Consider the following 15,077-nt stretch of genomic DNA (forward strand, 5'->3'; position numbering starts at 1 on the left):
GCATCCCAGCAGGTCAAAATGGGCCAGCATTGCTAGTGCATTGAGCGCAATTGCGCTCTCTGCACTAGCGGACCCGAAAATTTGGATTTTTGCCGCCCCTTGTAACTGGTTGCTCACTGCCGCCTGAGGCAAGAGTCTCAGGAGCGGCCCTGCTTAGGCACGCTGGGTCCTAGCACCAGCGCTGGGTCGTAGCACCCCCCCCGCATTCGATCATGAGCATGCAATGGGGATTACACATATAGGAGTATGTGTCCCCGGTGCTCTTTAGGTTGTAGCTGGACAGCATGCTGCCCCTAAAACCTTGCTACGCTAGGCCCAGGCCTTCGTGACATGCTGGGAATATAGGAGATGGTTCTAAGAAAGGGCTGGATGCATTTTAGCAAATTAGAAAACATGAGGTTATTCATAATGTACAATATGTCTGTGTTAAGTTAGTGCAAAAGGTATGGGACCTATTATCTAGAATGCTTGGGACCTGGGGTTTTCTAGATAAAATATCTTGATGTAATTTGTATCACCATACTTAACATACTAAAAAATCAATTAAACATTAAATAAACCCAATAGGGTGGTTTTGGCACCAATATGGATTCCGGCAGCTTAGTTACCATCAAAACAAGCTATTGTTTTATTATTACAGAGAAAATAATTTTTTTTTTTTTAATTAATGATTTTATTGGACACCATGGGAGACAACCTTTCTGTAATTTGGAGCTTTCTGGATAATGGGTTTCCAGATAGACTTATTGTGTTAAGCAGGGCATCATCTGATCATCTACTAAATTAGCTGGGCCCAAATCTAAGGGGCCCAATTATTAACTCCATGATTACTTGGCCCCTAGGAGAAGGGCCCTGCCAGCAAGTAGAAATGGCACATAAACTCATGACCACATCCCTGATCCCCCACACCATACATGCCCCATTATGCCAACTCCCCACCCATAATCCCCCATACTCCACCCACTCTCTACAAACTCCAGTCCCTTCATGACCCCCAATAATACGTTTACACCTCATGGGGCCCCTGGCTGCAGTACCCCTGTACCTCCTGATGGCAACCCTGTAACAAACACACTTATGAGTCACTGATTTCACCTGCTCTAAAGCTGCCCATACAAGATCCACTCATTTGACAAGGTTGCCAAATGAGCAGAACTTTCTCACTTTGTCATGGGCATTATCTGCCCAATTACTTTTCTAGGTTTAGGGTACAACAGAAAGGGCATTTGCCTCGGGCCCCAAGAACTATGGTGGCCCCTTGGGGAAAGAATCATTGCTATAAGTACAAATGACATATGTTGTGTAACATATAGAATTAATAATGGATGGAGGGCACACCAAAATTTTCAAAAAATGATAAGAGGTGCAGAAACAAATGTTACCCCTACTGCAGGTAACCTGTATCAATATTAAATGTCTGTATGTTCGCACACTCAACACAAAATGCAATTTAGAGAGAGAGTGGTTTGAAAAAATAAAAGTAAAAATTATTTTTTCAAACCACTCTCTCTCTAAATTGCATTGTGTTTAATATGTTGTGTAACAGCTGTAAGATGTTGTCATTAACTGTAACTCCAGACAACCAGAGGTTGGACATCACTGATTTATAAATGAGCCGTCTCCTGAGACAAGGGTTCGAGTCCCTGGGCCTGCACTGTATATTCTCAGAACAGGCTGGAGACAGACTACAAAGTGCGTCTCTTTAGATAGTATCCTTCAGGTGTCAAAGACTTCATTCAATTCACTTATATCTACTATACATAGCAAATATCTTCTGGCCTAAGGTGGCCATAGATGCAAAGATCTGCTCGTTTGGCGATGTTGCCAAACAAGCGGATCTTTCCCCGATATGCCATTAACAGGCATGGCTATATCGGGGGTAATCTGATTGTTCGGCCGTATGGCCGAACGATCAGATTACGATGTGCCATGAGCTCCGGCGGGATCGGTCGGGTCAAAATCAAACCTGACTGATCGACCAAACGACCGATCTCCGCTGGGCGAAAGATGTCGGCACATGCCACACACGATCCGAAAATCGTATGAATCCTCGATTCGTACGATCGGATCTGTGTGTCTATGGCCACCTCTAGGCTCTGTTCAATAGTCCCAGACTAGAGCCCTGGAATAAAGCAAATACTGTGATTTTCTGATGGCTTAGAAATAATATCTGATTGCAGACTCTTTCCAGTGTCACTTCTCCTTGCAGGCAATAAGGCACTTTGAAAATAGTTAATTTTGTCCATCATTAATCAAAATAGTAGCACTGCATCCAGCGTTCCGCCTTGCTCAGAGGATAACCCCGCTCCACCCTGAGCTGCTTGTTCACTCTCCAGTACTTGTCTCCCTTGAAGAAATAAATCTTGCCATTCTTCCAGGTCACAGTGGCATCCAGCTGAGAGGGAATGCCAGTGAACAGGCTGGAGATCTTCTTTGGATACATGGAAAGGTTGCTCCATCCCAACTCATCCCATTGCCAGTAACCATCCCCCTTGAGTGAAGACATATTGGAAATGACTGAATTAAATCACTGGCCTCTGCCCAAATATATATAACATCAATGTATATGAATTAACAGTAAAGTGTTCTGTACTTTAACTCTTTTATGTGCCAGGGAGTGCAAAATTTAGCGTAGACTCTGGATTTCTGGATTTCAAATAAAAACACAAAGCTACACCCCACAGATACCCTTGGGCCTGTCAGTGGCCTCTTAATCTCAGTGTCAGACACTTTTTTATGCTGGGGAGAACAATGTGGAGTCATGGACAGCTGAGACCTCGGTCTCTACTCCCTTAATGACAATATCCTATTTGGGCTATTTGTAGAAATTTACCTTGAACAAGAAGATCTTCTTGTTTACTTCCCAATACAAAGCAGCATTGATATTCGATGGAACCCTTGTTAACAGCTTAGGGTAGCCAGGATTCAGCTTGAAATTGGTGTACACCCACAGTTTGTCTCCTGAGAGAGAACAACACAGTGTTCAGGAATGAAAACAGAAGTACTATATATTGTCTCATATACCTGGGGATTTATTTATCAGGAAGTAGCCTTTTCAATTCTCAAAGCACTATACTTCTTCATAGTACTAATAATGCTTTTTCCCAGATTTGTGACCACCCCAAAGCCAATGGAACCACTTATTTATATATTCGGTGATTATGAGACTGCAAATGAAATGAAAATGTGCAAGGACAGAGAGGGCTGAGGACCTACTGTATGTAATAGCTTTGCAGATAGCACAAAAGAGGTGATGGGTAACATGGCTCAGTGCTTGCTTTACAGGAAAGTTGTGCTCAGCACATGGGCATGTTTCCCCACTAACCCTCTTGAAACTTTTTTTGTGTGTAGGGGTTTCCTAAAGAAGAGCCCTTTCCTTTCTCCCTCCATACTTTTTCTTCATAATAACAATAACTGAATTACCTGGGGTGTGTTTACACCAGGGCTTGCCAGGGGCTCACGCTCGTGCAAATCTGGTGCGTCTACAGGAGGGCCCCATCAGAGATAGTTACGTTACTGAATACCATTACATTTCAAGGTTAATCTGTGATGATATATTCAATTATGAACTAACATTTTCTCAGATTGAATGAAATCCCTTCTGACCTTCCTTCTTCTGTTAACGTGGCAGAAGCTGCAGACATCCTAGACATCCTCTGGCTGCTTGCTACCTTTAATCCATTTATTTATTTGCCTGCAGCACAATCAGCCCTTCTGCCTTTAAATAGGAGGATGTTTGGTGCCCCCCCTACTGTTTTGCCATTCTCATGCTTTATGGTCATTAATACTCTAATAATAAGGACCTATTTTGCCTTAGCCACCTGACTTTTATGAATTACATCTCTAATCTTACCTTTAAAGAAATAGGTTCTCTGTGTACGTGGAGAGTGCACTGCTGCATCTAGGTTTCCAGGCAGGCCTTTCCACAGAGACTGGATGCGAATTAGTGGGCTAATTCCGAAATCTGTGATTGTCCATACATAATCCCCTTTAAAGGCATACGTCTTTCCATAGGGACCTTTAAATCAAAAGACCAAATTAATTTGAGAGAAAAATAGATGTATTTAGATGCTGCTCTGGAATTGCTGGGGCAATTGTCTTTGAACAAGAGCACCAGACTGAAGAAAAATTATAATGATTGTTTTCACTGGGTGGTGCCTTATATTTTGACTTATATTTTGGCACCCCCCACCCCAGTCAAATGTCTTTTAAAAACTCAAAACGCAATAAGATACTCTTTATATATGAAATGGTAATAAAAATATACACTTTTTTTGTTTATTTTTTTTTTAACTTACAGTTATTCTAGGGTTAAACAGAAACGGTGGCTTATCTACTGACAACAGACTGCCAATACCCTATGAATATTCTCATGACTCCCGAATGCTGCACCTGATAGAAGGGTGAAATTAAGATTGGGAGAAACAATGCAGAGCAGAACTGAGTGGAGACTTAACAGAGCGGCTGATACTGAGAGCCGTATTTTTGTTGTTTTTAAAAAGAATTGCTGTAAACTGCTTTTCTCTCACCAAAAAATAAAAGTAGAGTACTTTTTTTTTTTTTAATCAAAAAATGCTATATCAATAAAACAAGCTAGTACAGTTGCTATAATAAAATGCAGGAGGCCAATTTATATGAGAATTCCAGCAGCCTATACACTGACACTACCACTCCAATCCTTGCTATGGGCTGCCTTATAAGTATATGCACATATTTGTTTCCCCAGATTATACAGTAGTTAGGAAGTGGATGTGAAGCTGCGAGGCAAAGTATTGCTACACCAACAATACTTCTCAGTATAAATCAATAATGAAACTCTTACCTAGGATGATGGCATCAAGGTTATCATTACAAGGATCAGGGGTGAGGCTGGTGGGTGTTGGGTCTGAAGAGATGGCAGGTGCCTCAGTGGTTAAAACAACTCCTTCTTCTATTTTATCTTTTTTGCCTACATTAGAGGAAATCACTTTGTATCACATGGTTGAACTGAAAGATGGCATAACAATCTATTAACGTTGAGCACTGCAAATTCAGCTATAGCAAATATCATCATTTCAACAGTTTCAAAGATGGCTTAGATCAGGGGAGTAACAATAGAGGAAGCAGACCCTGCAGCTGCAGGGGGGCCCAGGAGGTATGGGGAAGAAGTGATGCCCAAATAAAGAGCAATTTCAACATATATTGGTAAAAAAAGGAGGGGCCCTAAAATTAATTTGCTGTGGGGCCCAGTAATTTCTAGTTATGTCACGGGCTTAGATTAGTGATGGGTGAATTTATTAGCCAGGAGCAAATTTGCGGCGAATTCCCTTGATTTGCGAAATTTTTCAGCAAATCGAAACTCCCCAAATTCGCCCATCACTATCTTAGAAAATGAAAAGGTGGTGAGTCTGGCGATAAACTGACAAAGAAGGCCATAGCCATACAGTATGACTGGGTAATCACTAGTCATTGTCTTATGACTGATATTGTGGCATGGCTCCTCCTTTAATTTAATTTAATGACTAGCTTTGGGAAGTGTGTTTGTTGCTAACAATGTTTTCCTAAGGCTTAGGAACGAAATGAAATTCTTTGAAATATACATATTATGCATTGTTTTGAAGAAAACGTAAAAAAGGGAAAATGGAGCTATTCTCACCATACAAGGCTTGAATTCCCTTCACATCATCATCATGTAGACGGAAGTTTGGTTTGTAGCCAAAATATATGGGAGCCATCAGAGCGCTTCTGAAACGTGAGTGTCCCAGACCCAGTGCATGTCCCAGCTCATGTGCCGCAATGATGCGCAAGTTAACCCCTTCATACGTCCCTTCTGTCCAGAATTCATCCTCATCAAAGTGCACAGTGCCCAATTCGGGGATGTCAGCATGGGCCAACACCTTCCCTGCATTGCCAAGAAAAGCATCAAGACGGTCAAGAAAATCATCATTCCCACCACTAGCCATAACCTATAGCTATTGTTTCTTTTTCTACTATTTTAAATAAAATGTTAACATCAATGAAGAATCTCTCAGAACTGCTGCTAGGGCATGTCAGGGTCAGGGGCATCTTTAGTAGATTGAATAACATAGCATGCAGTTAGCATCAAGCTTTGATTACTCAAGGGCAGTTCGGTTGTTAAATGCTAATGCCTGACATGATGCTTTGGATGATTGGATGACAGCAAACTTGTTATATGTTGCTACATAATCTTTGCAATGGTTTGTCATTTAAAGGGGTTGTTCACCTTTAAATTTACATTAAGTATGATTTAAATTGTGATATTCTGAGACAATTTGCAATTGGTTTGTATTTTTTATTATTTGTGATTTTTGAGTTATTTAGCTTTTTATTCAGCAGCTCTCCAGTTTGCAATATCAGCCATCCGGTTGCTGGTTCCAAATTACCCTAGCAACCATACATTGATATAAATAAGAGACTGGTATATGAATTGGAGAGGCCTGAATAGAACGATGAGTAATAAAAGGTCACAATAACAATTCATTTGTAGCATTCAATTTGAAAGCTAGAAAGAAGACAGAAGAACGCAAATAATTCAAAATATATTAAAAAACAATTAAGGCCAATTGAAAAGCTGCTTAGGATTAACCATTCTATAACATGCTAAAAGTTAACTTAAAGTTGATCCACCCCTTAAACAAGCATTTTCTACTTGTGTGTTGCTCTGTTATTAAGCAGCATGGCAGAACCTGTGCCAGATGGAGATGCTGCCAGATATTTTTTTTTGTGTCTACTGCAGGTACTTGTGATGCTCCTACTGCCAATTCAATATATATATTTTATAATTATCTTTTCACATTATATATTATTATGTAGATACCCCCTGTGCCAGATGAGCACCATCTTCTAGCGTTGGGAATAGATGATGAATCTCACCAGTGCTAAATGTATAACTAACAGATGCTTTGTAACGCATTACCTCTCTTTTTAATTTGTTGCTAGGCGTCTGTGTAAATTTTTGTCAAAACACAAGAAGCTCAAAAATGTAATACCCCTTTTTATTCCTGAGATGGTGACCACTAGAGTGTGCTAGAGTATCATCAGTTCTGGCATATGCAAGGCGCCAGAGCTGAGAAGTAATTCCTGCTCTTAGTGGGAGTGTTGGGGTGAATAATACCTGAAAAAACATAGTGTACATGGGGAGCTTATTTAAGATAATATGTGCTAAATTGTACAAGAGTGGTTGCCAATAGCAATTGAACAGTTTACTACAAGTAAAGCTGGCCATAGATGTTGAGATTTTTAAAAGATCAGATCCTCATTGTGAGACCACGATCTTCTCGGAACGATTGTACAATCGTACAAATTTTTGCCATCAACTAAAAAGACCAATTTGCCAGGAAAACAAAGGGGAGCTGCCTGCTTGGCCCTGCAAACATAGATAGATTGCACTGGGGCCGACAAAGATTTTTTGACCTGGCCGATCAATTTCCTGACAGATGTCGGCCGAAAAATCGTAAGATGTACGATCGTTCGAATCCCACTAACCATACGATAATTTAGAAGGATTGGTCGGGCTTCCCTACAATCGGTCGTTCGGCAAGAAGAATTGTCGCGGCTATGGGGAGCACATGCGTTACCAATAGGGAATAACTTCACATGAGTGTTTTTTTTTTTTAATGTTATGGTTTCATTGGCTGATGGTTGAATGCATTAAAAAAAAATAGATTTACTCAGTTATATATGTAAGCAAATGTTTCTGTTTCTTTATAGGATACCCTACAGTAGAGTCAGATTGGGTACCTACAGCCAATGTTTCCAGTTAAAATGTAAGGGGACACTAGGATGTCATGTAATTGGAAGTTACAGGACCATCCATACTGCACAGTCATTTTTTTGTAACAGTATTAAATTGTACTTTATTCAGGAACTCTGCTTACAGGTTCAGCTACATTGTTATGACCTTGGCCATGGGCCAGTACATTACATGCTTATGTAACATACATACATACATGAGGCATGTGAGAATTATCAGTCGTAGAAACGTATATGTATTAGTATAAGAATGATATACAGTAGTTCATGGCTGAATGAAAAGCCTGTTTTAGGCTAACATTTTGTAAACAAAAATCCTGAAGATTGGGCATCTGAAAACATGGAATGTGCTCCCTTTTAAATAAAATGCATTATTTCCGTACTCCCTATTATTTGCTTCTATGGGTAATATTAAGCGTGGAAAAAAAGCATAGGCTCTGCACATGTATTATTAGAGCACCAACACCTTTTAGTCACATTAAATTTTCTACACTACAGAGAGTAGGTGAATGTTATGGGGCCAAAATATACTTGTGACAGAGAGCAAGTTGCAACAGGTCCTGGCCCTGATCTCTGGACTGCTGCCCCACTTATTATAATTCACAAGTGTGTGTAAACATATCAGCACTTACCAGGACCATCAAAGGGGCGTGAACAGCCATTACCGCGGCGGTGAAAAGAAATGCGTATATCTGCCCTTCCACGGGTAACCTCCTTAAAAGTCAAGGGGGTGACATCGCTCCAATACTTAAAACCAGCTTGGATGGCAGACCTTGCCGCAGTTGCTGTCATATCTGGGGTGTAATTGTATATCCTGTAAGTGAGGTTCTTCTTCCTCCAACGTCCTATGAATAAGAGATTGTTAAAGGGGTTGTTCACCTTTGAGTAAACTTTTAGTATAATGTAGAGAGTGATATTCTGAGACAATTTGCAATTGGTTTTCATGTTTTATTTATTTTTCTGTTTTTTAAGTTATTTCGCTTTTTATTCAGCAGCTCTCCAGTTTGCAATAACAGCAATCTGGTTGCTAGGGTCCAAATTGCCCTAGCAGTTATACATTGACTTGAAATAGAGAATCGAATATGTTTTTAGATGGGGGTCAGTGACCCCTATTTGAAAGCTGGAAATAGGCAGTAGAAGAAATCAAATAATTGAAAAACTATAAAAAAATAAAATAATGAATAGCAATTGAAGTGTTGCTTAGAATCAGCAAAAATGATCATTAACATAAAAATACATGTATTATATAGTAAGATGTGTTTGTCCACCTAAAATATAGCAATTACATTTTTGGAACTAGATAACTTTTTAGGGGATACCTGATTGTTTAAAGACATACTTTTGCTATTTTTGGGTTTGCAAAGAATATTTCCAGGTCATTTTAGTGCAGCACACAGCCTACAAGAAATGAAAGGGAACATGGAATCCATCCCCTATTGTGGCAAAAATGGTAATTTCCGGTCTCATGCTCTTCCTTATAAAAGGGCATCTCCTGTTGAGCTGAATTCAACTGTAACTCTGTCATTCTTTGATTAAACGGTATAATAGATTGAATAGAGCACTGAATCATTGTATCTGACTTTTTAAACAGTATACAAAGCTTGTGGTAAGAAAATTACCTATTTCTGTTTTAAAGCATCATATGACTCATTTATTATTGGCAGGGAAGCAAGTGCTGGAGTGCAAATCAGTACAGAATTATACTCCTTAGAGACAGAATATTTAGCGCTGGAACTTGGGCATAGTTAGTGGTACAGCACTGTGCATATTGCCAGATACACTATGGCCACTCTCATTCTGTCTCTTGAAGACTTGTTCAGATAATATTGTGTTGTCATTGTGTAGACGACCTCTGTGCAGGTTACAATGTGTTGTGTTGTAAATGTCACGTTTTATTACCTAACAGCAAATATCGCAGAGTCTTCTGGTTGAAAGGATCTTCTACTCCACATCGAGGCTGCCTCATCTTATCTATGGTGTCCTCATCCAAGACCCCAGTTCCAGGTAAGTGGGTCGATACCTGGAAAATACTAAATAAACATAATGGGTTGTTTAGATGGAGATCAGATTGGTTAATAATCATGGGTAATTTGGCTACTATTTACAGTATAAGCATTGCTACAATGCCCTGCACCTACTGGGGGGCCACGAGTGTAGAGGGCCCAATGGGGCTCTGAATAATGTACAGCATTTCCTAGCATTTCATTGAAAGCAGCAAGTAATATAATATATATATATATATAACAATATAATACAGTGTGATAATACAGTATGTCATTTGTGCTTTCAAATATGTTTTAAGGTCATGTGTTAAGGTCAGGTGAAGCTTCAGGACAAAAGCCCTTTCTAGCCACCCCTAAAACTGCCTCAGAATGTAACAAAGGGCTTCATTCCATTCCATCAGTATGACATTCAGTAATGGTACCGTAGTGCTTCCTGCACTTCCTCTGGGCTGAAGTCCTCACTGTCGCTCTCCAGGGGTTTCTGTAGATACCCAAACTGCTGCAGATATCTCTGTTACAGGAGAATGAGACAATAGAACAACAATAAATCTGTGGCTTTGCATAAATATCAGCGGCTTCCTCCTAGTCATCCATAATGTCTATAGGTCACTTCCTGTTCAAATAGGAATGGCACTATTTCTTATACTTAACAGTATAAATATGGAAAATAAATCAGTCAGATCTTACAGTCCATATGGCTCTGTACTGAAGACTAGGTGGGAGGGAGCTTGGAGTGCATGTCCATTGGTTACTGATATTTCCATGTACAGGTTATTGCTGAACCACATGGAGCATTACAAAGCTACTTGTTACTCACATCATGTTGCTTTCCATTGTCCTGGACCCCAAATTGTCCTCAGGAAATACTCTAATGCAAGTTTGGACAACCTACAGTTCTTATTCATCTCCAAGAGACGGCGTTCCACAGAATTTTGACTGCCTTTTGTTCACCTTTAAATTAAATTTTAAGTATGATGTGAAGAGTAATGTTCTGAGACAATTTGTAATTGGTTTTCCATTTTTATTATATGGAGTATTATATGGAGTTTTTGAGTTATTTAGCTTTGTGTTCAGCAGCTCTCCAGTTTGCAATTTCAGCAATTTGGTTGTTAGAGTCCAAATTACCCAAGCAACCATGCATTGATTTGCATAAGAGACTGGAGTACGAATAGGAGAGGGCCTGAAATAGAAACATGCGTAAAAAAAAGTAGTAATAACAATACATTTGTAGCCTTACAGAGTGTTTGATTTTTAGATGGTGTCAGTGGCCCCCATTTGAAAGCTGGAAATAGTCAGAAGAATAATAATTTAAAAAACTATAAAGAAAAAATGAAGGCCAATTGAAAAGTTGCTTTGAATCAGCCATTCTATAATATTCTTAAAGTTAACTTAAAGGTGAATCACCCCTTTCAATATTCCATTCTATATACAGGGTGTACACAAATAATATTCATCCTAATCAATAGATATATTATGCCATATCATAATTGTAAGGGTTACGCCTGCCACACCATAGTCTCTCTGTCAATCTATCTGTCCTATTATCTTTCAGAATTTGTAGTGTGATCATCTGAAGACTGCTTGTAGAGTCTGCTCTGTAGCTTAGAGAGTGGGCTTTGATATAAGATGGTTGGGGGGTTTTCTCCTCACCTGTGACAAGAGGAGCCAACATTATTCAGGGTATGAGTAGCCTGCTGTTTGAATATGGAGTTGGAGTAGCTAGGGATACAGAGCTATTCATATGCCAGAGAAGAATAATGGAGATAGCCTCAGCACCAGGTAAAAGGTTATACTAGGAGAAGCGCATGAGATCAGTCCATTGCTGCTGAATTCTATACTCCCCTGTGGGGCACTCTGTTTAGAAATACTGCAGTCAAGCTCAGTGCTTAGTGAAATGTTTTTTTACTGACAGAACACACTGATTCTGTGGTTTTCTCTAAGTATTTAACTATTAGATCACCAGCTCATTGATTTATCCTATTCATTTGTTGCTCACTTAAACTTATCATGTGAATTCCAAAGGAAAAAAAACAGGTGTGGAAGAGGCAGATTATTCTATTTTTAAATCAATCTTTTGTATTCCAGGTGGCTTCTTACAACCAATGTATTCTGCTGGGCCGTTCCTACTGCAGACCACTTCAGGGTCCACCCATGCATTCACTAAGTATTTAACTAGATTTCTTTGTGTGGAGTGTACATCATGGTACAGAGGCTGTTTCAAAGTTGTAAGGACAAAGTCAAAAGTAAAAAGAAAACCTTGATAGAAGGCGCTTGGGCTATCACCCCCTAATTGTCACCTTAAAATGATCGATGTCCACAGTCCTACCCCAAAAATGATTTCATAGCTCTATATGCAGGATTCTAAACACTATATGCTTTCTAAAAATACTTTTTTACACTGGGACTTGAGTGGAGTTATGACTTAACTGTGTGATGTTCATGTTAGTAATCAAGTTAGAGTTAATGGTCATGTAGCCCCTTACACCATACCGGGCAGGACATGATGTATGGGACCCACATTAACTTTTTTCCCTTCTGTTTAGGGTGATTCTCTTTCTTTAGAAAGAAAGATGCAGAAGACTTACCTTGGCCTCCTTTCCAGAGCTGGGGTCAGTGTGCATTGTATACACAAAGAATGGCAAAGTCCCAAGTAGCAGAAACAGCAGCATCCTGCAGCTTCTTGTATGTAGGCTATCCCAGCTGTTTGCTTTCTTTGAGGGCTGTTACTGTGGATTCCCCCTCTCCAGGCTTTAAGAACACTGCCAGCATGACTCACGCACTCTCCTTCCTCCCACCACTCCTTCCCCCCTGTATCTTGAGAAACACTAATGGAATGCTGTGTGTTAACTCTCTGCTGCAGACTCAGCATGAATAATTTGGGGCAGCAGTGAAAATCCCAGAATTTAAGCAAGTAGCAACATAAACAGATGCCCGTTCTTGACGTGGGTTGCAGCAGGATCTATAGAACCCAGCAGAAGTAATAAATCTCAAAGTAAAACAAAGAAACTTGTGTGATCTTCCCAAATAGTGGTAAGTTTAAAAATAAATTACATGGCCAACTTGGGGAGCAAGGATAATGGAAATATTTGCTTTTATAAACCTTGAATAACAGAAATACTTGATTAAAATAAACAATTTAATTAAACAATTTGATAATTGTCTGTGTACTGTAAACAGTATATGATTATTAGCACCAATAGATGCTGATCATTAACAGGAGCAGGTAAGGGTTTTGTCAGTGCATAGCTCAACCCATCTCTGCCCAGGTACTTCCTTAAATGCCCCAGATCCACCCCAAACCACACCTACATTCAGATAATTCCAGGCTCCCTCTAGGGTTATTAATACAGGACTGTTTGCCTAAGTTAAGACCGTTGTGGGTATGTCAGTGGATTCTGAAGATGAGGCACCACCAGCCTGGGGACAATTTTGGAGCAGGTCCCTTCTCCTTACATTTTTTACTTGGGTCAGGTTCTTGCTCCCATCATGGATGAACAGAAAGGATGTCTGAGGTCACTTCAACCCTCCCTTAGCTATAAAATGTCGTCTCATCTGCTCCTATGGGATTCCAATGTGCTCTTGCGGAGATTCTGAAGCTGCTTTAGCTGCCCAGTGTAGCAGAGAATCCAGGTTTATAGATTTAAATGAAAAGAGAACATAATGGATTAGAATTAGGGTCTTCTGGAGGCATGAACCACATTCGTTATTCAGTTTGGGTCAAGTCAAATTGTTTGTTAAAAGTGGAATTGGCTAAAAATGAATCCTTTCAGGGACAGTATATACATATATACACTTTTTACAGCATGAGCAAAATAGAGAATTAAGAGAATTATTTAGGCTGAAAATAAATTTCCCCTATACTTTTAACTTTAAAATGCATATTTCATAGTTAATTTTATTATATTATATATACAGCATTAATGGGGAATTGTTTTGATTTTATACTTACTATCTTACCATTAACTAGCCAAGTTAGTTTAATTAGAAATATTGAGCTCTGTAAAAATAACCAGCTCCCATCATCCTTTGATGTAAAGTCCATTATGCAGGTTGATTTTCTGTGTACTGGGAACTGAATTATCTACCCCACAAGAGCCATACATGGAGTAGCTTCAATCTTCATTTGGCCTGTTTAGCTCAAGAAATAACAAAAACCATAGATTTTTTTATTATTTAAAACAACAGGCATAAATTATGTTCCACACAAGCCCTATTCATTGCCCTTATGTTGCACAAGGGGGTATATTGCTCTTTTTAATTCACGTGATATCAATATAATGGACGACTGAATTTTACATTTTCATTGACAGATGATGCACTTTTGTCAAATGTGCTCAGCTTTAAAAATGCAAAATAAAGATTAGAGTAAGCTTTGGGCACCTAAACCTTATTCCTAGGGATGCCATGTTTTGTTGGAAAAATACCATCTTTCCTATATACAGTTAGTTCCATAAATCATTGGACAGAGACAACTTTTTTCTAATTTTGGTTCTGTACATTACCACAATGAATTTTAAATGAAACAACTCAGATGCAGTTGAACTGCAGACTTTCAGCTTTAATTCAGTGGGTTGAACAAACAGATTGCATAAAAATATGAGGAACTAAAGCCTTTTTTTAACACAATCACTTCATTTCAGGGGCTCAAAAGTAATTGGACAAATTAAAAAACTGAAAATAAAATGTTAATTTCTAATACTTGGTTGAAAACCCTTTGCTGGCAATGACAGCCTGAAGTGTTGAACTCATGGACATCACCAGATTCTGGGTTTCCTCCTTTTTAATGCTCTGCTAGGCCTTTAATGCAGCGGCTTTCAGTTGTTTGTTTGTGGGCCTTTCTGTCCAGAGTTTAGTGTCCAAGTGAAATGCAGCTCAATCGGGTTCAGATCAGGTGACTGATTTGGCCATTTAAGAATATTCCACTTATTTGTTTTAATAAACTCCTGGGTTGCTTTGGCTGTATGTTTTGGATCATTGTCCATCTGTATTATGAAACGCCTCCCAATCAATTTGACTGCATTTAGCTGGATTTGAGCAGTCAGTATCTCTCTGAACACCTCAGAATTCATTTGGCTGCTTCGGTCCTGTGTCACATTATTGATAAACACTAGTGTCCCAGTGTCCCAGTTGTTTCATTTAAAATTTATTGTGGTAATGTACAGAAACAAAATTAGAAAAAACATTGGGGTATATTTATCAAAGAGTGAAGTTAAAAGTGAAGTTCCGCCACTAGAGTGAAATTCCGCCACTCTCCATTCATTTCTATGGGATTAAGTTTGGGACTAAGCTTGAGAGAAAGATTCAAAGTAAAAAAAACTTTGA

General features: G+C 39.3%; 1 protein-coding gene across 1 annotated transcript; it reads right to left on the reverse strand.

Moving 5' to 3' along the window:
- Nucleotides 1-1,992: 1,992 nt before the first annotated feature.
- On the reverse strand, nucleotides 1,993-12,538 carry mmp19.L (matrix metallopeptidase 19 L homeolog). Its single transcript, XM_018247418.2, has 9 exons — nucleotides 12,341-12,538; nucleotides 10,178-10,266; nucleotides 9,652-9,782; nucleotides 8,385-8,597; nucleotides 5,636-5,881; nucleotides 4,823-4,948; nucleotides 3,854-4,018; nucleotides 2,834-2,961; nucleotides 1,993-2,491 (listed from the first exon to the last, which is right to left on the reverse strand). The coding sequence occupies exons 1-9, from the start codon at nucleotides 12,422-12,424 to the stop codon at nucleotides 2,249-2,251; spliced, it is 1,425 nt and encodes a 474-aa protein (XP_018102907.1). The 5' UTR covers nucleotides 12,425-12,538; the 3' UTR covers nucleotides 1,993-2,248.
- Nucleotides 12,539-15,077: the final 2,539 nt, after the last annotated feature.

Source organism: Xenopus laevis, chromosome 2L (assembly GCF_017654675.1).
Source record: "Xenopus laevis strain J_2021 chromosome 2L, Xenopus_laevis_v10.1, whole genome shotgun sequence".
NCBI classification, from domain to species: domain Eukaryota; kingdom Metazoa; phylum Chordata; class Amphibia; order Anura; family Pipidae; genus Xenopus; species Xenopus laevis.

Coding starts and splice junctions, on each gene's coding strand:
- mmp19.L (XM_018247418.2), bottom strand. CDS start 12,424: ATGCTGCTGTTTCTGCTACTTGGGACTTTGCCATTCTTTGTGTATACA. Junction 4,949..5,635: donor GGGAATTCAAGCCTTGTATG/GTGAGAATAGCT, acceptor CCTCTAATGTAG/GCAAAAAAGATAAAATAGAA. Junction 4,019..4,822: donor CCTTGATGCCATCATCCTAG/GTAAGAGTTTCA, acceptor TTTGATTTAAAG/GTCCCTATGGAAAGACGTAT.